The 6,976-nt window shown below is 32.0% G+C and overlaps 1 protein-coding gene across 1 annotated transcript; it reads left to right on the top strand.

Moving 5' to 3' along the window:
* The first annotated feature begins 149 nt into the window (after positions 1 to 149).
* Positions 150 to 5,925, top strand: LOC108381156 (serine protease easter-like). The gene is made up of 9 exons (XM_017637570.1): positions 150 to 196; positions 284 to 450; positions 515 to 608; positions 663 to 832; positions 3,058 to 3,115; positions 3,184 to 3,356; positions 3,421 to 3,515; positions 4,923 to 5,014; positions 5,083 to 5,925. Exons 2-9 carry the CDS (start codon positions 319 to 321, stop codon positions 5,799 to 5,801), a joined length of 1,533 nt encoding a protein of 510 aa, XP_017493059.1. The 5' UTR covers positions 150 to 196; positions 284 to 318; the 3' UTR covers positions 5,802 to 5,925.
* Positions 5,926 to 6,976: the final 1,051 nt, after the last annotated feature.

The raw sequence follows: 6,976 nt of genomic DNA, 5'->3' as shown, positions 1-6,976 counted from the left end.
TTCATCTTCATCTTCATCTTCATCTTCATCTTCATCTTCTTTATCTTTGCCTTTGTCTTTATATTTATCTTTGACAACGATAAAGGGTCTATATCTATGAATTTTCCTTTGTCATTGTGTCTCCATGTCCCGGTAGCGGTAAACGCAGCTGTTCGTTTTCTGTCCACATATTGGCCATATACCGCCTTCAAGTGGTGTTAAGTATTTAATATTAATTTTAAAAATTGTGCACATTTCCAGCTTAAATAAGTAAGCGAACTTTTAACCACTATCTAATTTTCAGTTACCTCATTTCCATCCTGCGTAACATCATTTGAGATGGTTGGTGAGTGTATACCAATACAGAATTGCAGCGTTATGATGAATATGGTATTAAAAGCCAATCCAACACAAGCTGAAATAGTTTTGTTGCGAGCTAATCAGTGTGGATATGACAACAAAGTTCCTTTGGTAAGTCATTGCTGAAAACTTTTCTTAAGTGGAAACTTGATTAACTTATCAAAATAACTATTAGATATGTTGCCCAAAGCTGGAAGTACCACTAGCGCACGCAGACACAACCACAACCAAAATTGAAATTGGAACAGAAAATGGACCTGGAATTGAAGGTAATAAAAATACTTCAAATTCAAGTTAAGTTTTGTAACGAAATTTACTTTCAGTCCCCGGCAATGAAACATGCGTAACTCCAAATGGCGCACTTGGTGACTGTATAGCTTTGGAAAACTGCAATTCTTTATTGAAACTTCATCAAAAAGAAAGCCTAACCCAAGAAGAGTTACAATATTTAGTAGAATGCGAATGTGAGAGCCCAAATTCTGAGGAAGTGAGAGTAAGTACTGTTTGCTCGAAGAGTGGTTTCTTACTTGTTTGGTATTTTGTGTGTAGTGAAAAGGTATGCATAAACTAAGTACAAAGAAATAGTTGGAATTCTTAAAATTTTTAGTGCCTCTAATATTTATTCAGATCACTAGATATTAAAATACTAGTTTGATTCTAACCGGAATAGCGGACCATTGATCACTTGATCGCCAGATTTGAGCATCGGGCGACGATTTCTGTAGAGCTGTAGAAATGAGGTCCATCCAGCATTTTCAATGCGCGTGCCACGCATTATTGAAAAAACGGTCCAATTGTTCAAAAACTTCACTAAGGTTTAAGGACATAAGTATGTACAGGGAGAGGTGTGGGTAAATCCTCTACTAGGCATCACCATGGGCTTGTGCGGTATCCGAGTGAACTGTTAAACTAAAGCTGTTCGTCTAACCTTACCTTGATTGAGCTACCGCTTTTTGGTGTTCACGCTCAAACAGCTGCTCGATTTGCGATGTGCTAAACGATATCTAGAACAATAACATGTATGTACATTTGGAACGTAGCCAAATAATTTTCAGGAAATCATTTTTGTTTACATACATTTCAGCAATTTTTTGGTTAGGTAAACTTGTTTAGCTTCCATTCATTGAGGAGGGGGATACAAATGATACCAAATGGTGGTTAAAGAAACGTAACTGTAGTTCATTTTTCCAGAGAGACATAATTTTCAGATCGAAGAACGTGGAGGNATTGAGGAGGGGGATACAAATGATACCAAATGGTGGTTAAAGAAACGTAACTGTAGTTCATTTTACCAGAGAGACATAATTTTCAGATCGAAGAACGTGGAGCAGAGTGATTCTCCTTTTCTAAAACATAGTTTTGTCTTTTTACAGCCAAATGAGTTTAATATGATTTAAAACGTGAATACGTTACCGTTTTTTTTTTTAATAATACACTTCAAAATACATACCTATTCATATTTAAGGAACATTTACCTACCTAAATTTAGGTAAAATGCCGGGTAAAAATGGGGTAAAACTTGGAAATTTTGTTTTCCTTTCCTAATAGGTTATCAGGTTCTGGCAAATACCTGTCGTCGATAGACTAATTGAACGATCTGCTAGCGAAGAGGCCTTGGCGTTATTCTGTTTGTCTCTTGGCAAAACGCATACTAAAGAATTAAAATTTAAAAATAATAAAAAATATGAGAAAATTTAATTAACAACAGAAAAATTTAATTAAAAGAATAAAAATTAAATAAAAAATAGATTTGTTTCTTTTAAGAGAATAAAATCTAAAGATTAAAAGAAAATTGCATCAAAAGAAAAAAAAAATAAGTATATTTTTCGTTTTGAAATAATAAAATCTAAACACTAAAAGAGCAAAAACAATAACATTAAAAAAATAACAATATAAAATCAGTTTCTCAAAATTAATGAAGTGTTATTTATAAAACAATAACATAAAAAAAATTACAAAAATAAATAATATTTATTAAAAAAATTGAAAAAATAAATAAAATAAGTTTCTTAAAATTATGTGAAATTGAAAGAATTGAATATAAAAAGTAAAAGTAAATTAAATTAATTTTAAATAAATAAAATAAGTTCCTGAAAACTAAATGAAATTGAGAAAAAAAAAAATAATCATTTATTACATCAATAAAATCTAAGGGCCGTTTTCTCGGGGCACAGATTGCACGGTGAACGCCGTGTTTCGTATGGGTTTCAAAAATTAAATTGAATCAAAAAAATTTGTTTCTTTTAAAAAATAATGTTTAAAAATTAAATTAGCAAAAAAATTTAGTTTGAAAAAAGAAAAAAAAACTTAAAATAAGGTTTTAAAAATTAAAATGAATTTAAAAATTAAAAATTCTGCCCAAGGATTCGAACCTCAGATCTCTCGAATGACACGCCAGTGCTTTGCTCACCCGGCCATTGCGACTGTTGGATAAGAGCACAGAATAAACAGTATATATATATACTGTTTATTCTGTGATAAGAGCGAGTAAAAGGCATGCATCTCCGGAGCATTTTCAAGTGCTTTCACTTTCAAAGAGCTTTTCACAGTGAAAGTTTGGGAGCTTTTTGTTTGTATGACTTTCGTGCCATCATAAACAAAATCTTTCAAACACACGTATCTTACCTACGGTCTTTCAAAACTTGCAACTATCTTATATATTACATAGCCAGTGAACAAAATGGCGTGATTGTGTTTAAAACCAAAATTTCGTTATAGGTTTGTTGCCCCAAAACGTTAGAGATAGTGGAAGAAGAGGTGAGAACTACTACAACAGGTACCTTAATATGTTAATCTTGGCTAAGCCTAGGAAATGAGTTTAAATTTTATCTACCCTTCAACCAGAAGCTACTCCGGAGGAGAGAAAATGCGAAACTCCCAATCAAGTGGCTGGTATTTGCTTATCACTCATTCAGTGCAAATCTTTAATGAAAATAATGCACAAAACTGAGTTTTTCGAGAATGATATGCAATACTTGCGTGCCAGTTTTTGTGCAGATGCAGATAGATTTCCGATGGTAAGTACTAAAGCTGAAAGCTTTCTAGTAGATATGTATTAAAAGTTTACACAATATTTACTAGGTTTGTTGTCCCGATATTTCAATGACTGAAGATACATTTTTATCAATGCCTCCGTACTGCGGAAAAGTATTAGTAGAAAATAATACCGATGATCAGTGTTGCCGCCGCTCAAAGAACTTTCTAACCAAGATTAGACGAAAAAGTTACCAAATGTAAGGAAAAATAACCAGCTTTTTTATTGGTTTAACAATTCAGGTAATCACAAATTCTTTTTTATAATACGTATAGAAAAAGTTAACAAACTAAAGAAAATCAATTTTTATTTGCATTTTTAAAAGTCAATTCTTTTAAGGCTGTAATATTTAAATACATATTTTATAAAATCAGTTTTCCCTTATTAGATGCATATGTATGAATGTTAATATCTTCGTAAACATTACCAGTCTCTAAATGACGTTTTTAAACAAGTACATAGGTACACAGTTTCCCACTTCTTTATAAGAATCAATAAAATACCTAATCAGCGTGAACAACCACATTGTATATATCTTAAGATTAAGATTAAACAATTAAAAATTGGACTTATTGAACTATATCGTCGCTCAGCGCGAAATACCTCGTATACGCCAAACGTAGTACCGCTTATACGATGGTAAATAAATTTAAAAAAAGGCCAAAAACCCGATTTTTTCAAAACTGTGGAATGGTATTTATTTTAACTGAGCCTACTTGCTATAAGAGTATTATTATTAATCTTAACTTAAATTAATAAAGTAAGCAGTAATGGAAAAAGAATAACCAAATCCCTTTTTATTGTACATACATGACGTGGTATTGGGTTCTGCATATACGAGGTATCTATATATGTACTATCTAACAGGTTTGTTGCGAATACTAATCCAAGATAAAAGTCCTTTCCGGATAATAAACAAACGGCCTGTCCAAATTAAACAAATTTGGTATCATATGAAAGAGAACTGAAATAGCTTTTAAACAGAAATAACGAACGACCTCTACTTATATATTTTTTATAATCTAATACTATTTAAAGAAATGCATATACCTGACACAAGGTTTGTTCTATGGTAATTAATTAACATTTTTTGTTGAAATATTTTTCAATATGTGGCTTTCCTCGTTTAGACATTTCAGTTTTAAAGCTATTTAAGTCCTTTTTCATTTGATACCAAAGTGGTTTAATTTGGATAAGCGGTTTTTTTTATCCGGAAAAGACTTTAATTTCGGAATAATATTCGCAACAACCCTGCTATCTAAGTATGTATTGATTTGAAGTAGTCTTTAGTCGACCATGTATATTATGTATTCTGTATATTATAAAACAAATACATACATATGTAAGTAATATTAATACATTCATTCCAAATATTCTCACTTGGTTTCACTGCTGCGGCTGCCACTGCTGCTACTCTCTACCTCAACCTCGACAGGTGTAGCTGGCCTATGTCAATTAAAAACTACAGTAAATATTAAAAAATAACCAAAACGGGACAGATATTAACAACTTCACAGGCAAGAAAAAAATAACCAAAATTGGTTAAAAGTAACCAAAACGGCAACACTGCCGATGATACTGCTACCACAACAACAGATATCGATGAATATCCCTGGACGGCATTGCTCGTCTACACTAATCGTAATTTTCAGATTGATATTTCAGTAATACAACAATAACAGCTGGTCATTCTCTTTTCTTTCCCGCAGCAAGAGGTCAACTCAGTTTTCCCTGTGGAGGTACGCTTATCCACGAGCATTTTGTGCTCACCGCTGCGCATTGTCTTGAAGAGGAAGCTGGTATTAGTAAGTTAACTGGCGTACGATTGGGTGAATGGGCTACTCAAGTGAGTAAGGATTGTCAAAGTAAAAATGCCGAACACGAACTATGCGCACCCACACAACATGATGTGGCTGTTGAAAAGTTGATTACTCATCCAGAATACAATTCGACGAATAACGACTTAGCACTGCTGCGCTTAGCTGAAGTAGTTTCATTTACTCGCTACATTAGTCCAATATGTTTGCCTTTCGGCAGTAGCCAGCTTGCGTATCCTTTGGTAGACACCACTATGTACGTTGCCGGTTGGAGCGCAAAGAGCGCGAGTGAAATAAGCAGCTTTAAAATGAAGTCTTCTCTTGCGGTGCAAAATTTGACAGCATGCATGATCCAATATTCTACTAGGGCTGGCGTTAATTTGACCGATCGTCACATCTGCGCAGCTGGTAAAAGTGCGGCTGACAGCATCATAGTTGACTCGGGTGGAGCTTTGATGAATTTAGTGGAGATCGGGAAAGTTCAATCGTATTTTTTAGTTGGCGTGAACACATTGAGTTATGAATACTCACTGAGGAGAGGTTTTGCTGGTGTTTATACGCATATTGGCGCCTATCTGGATTGGATAAGAAATGAAATTAAGAACAACTAAATAAATATTCGATATATTCGAAATTGAAATAGAACTATATTATGCGAAGAAGATGTGCCTTCTGAGAAATTGGACCATTTGTGAAAATACTGCAGCGCTCCTTAAAAATTTTCTGACGATGCAAATTTTTAATTAAAAAGCCACTCAGCCCCAAAAATTCCTATTTTTTATTTCTCATAGTTTTACTTTTATAAGTTAATTAATTTTTATTATTTAATTTGATGTCAGTTAATTATAACTAAATTTTTAATATGTTTATTTACCTTATGTCTTACAATTCGTTTCCTTTAATTTCGTTTTTTTGCTTTCAATTCCTCTCACTTGTTTTCCTTTCATTTCCTTCCACTTCACTTCATTTCATTTTACTTCATCTCGTATTTTTTATTATAACGGGATAATTCTGGCAACTCACCACAGTCTTTCCAAAGACTATCTTGAAAGCAAGTATTCGCAAGACTAATTGAAAAATCTGCTGACGAAGAGGTCTTAACGTTTTACAGTTTGGCTTTAGCAATAAGTTGTCTAAAAGTGTAATGAAATAAAATAAAATATATTTCTTTTTACACTTGTCTATATCTATCTCGATTCGTTTTGGCTGTTACAAACAACCATTATGCGAACAAAGTTATCTATTATACCCTTGAGCAAAAGTTAGGTATACAAATTTCATAAGTTCCTAAAAATTAAAAGAAGTTAAAAAAAAATCTTTTTAAAACATTATGGTCTGAAAATTTAAAGAGAGTTAAATAAAAAAATTAAATAAAAAAAAACACATATATATACATATACATACATACAATTTTCTCAAAACTAAATTTGATTTAATTTTTTTTTACAAAAATAATATCTTATCATTAAATTAAAAGAGAAAAATAAGAGAAAAATATAAAATTCTAAAAATCAAAAGAAATAAAGATAAAAATTTTTTAATTAAAATAAAATTAATTAAACGGTTGAAGGGCATCACTTATTTCATTTCCACTCAGTTAATTTCATTGCATTTAGTTTAACTTCATTGGATTCATACTTCATTGGATTCGTTTTTAATTTCACTTCACTCCATTTTAATTAATTTTATGTAATCCTCTCACTTATTTTTCATTTCATTTCCCGTTTCTTCATTTCACTATACTTGATTCACTTCATTTATTCTCATTTCATTACATATGTCTAGA

Source organism: Rhagoletis zephyria, unplaced genomic scaffold (assembly GCF_001687245.7).
Source record: "Rhagoletis zephyria isolate East Lansing unplaced genomic scaffold, Rhagoletis_zephyria_1.1 Rzeph_scaffold_21599, whole genome shotgun sequence".
NCBI lineage: Eukaryota > Metazoa > Arthropoda > Insecta > Diptera > Tephritidae > Rhagoletis > Rhagoletis zephyria.
The sequence above is the reverse complement of the archived record's forward strand: the minus strand, read 5'-3'. Positions and strand labels throughout refer to the sequence as shown.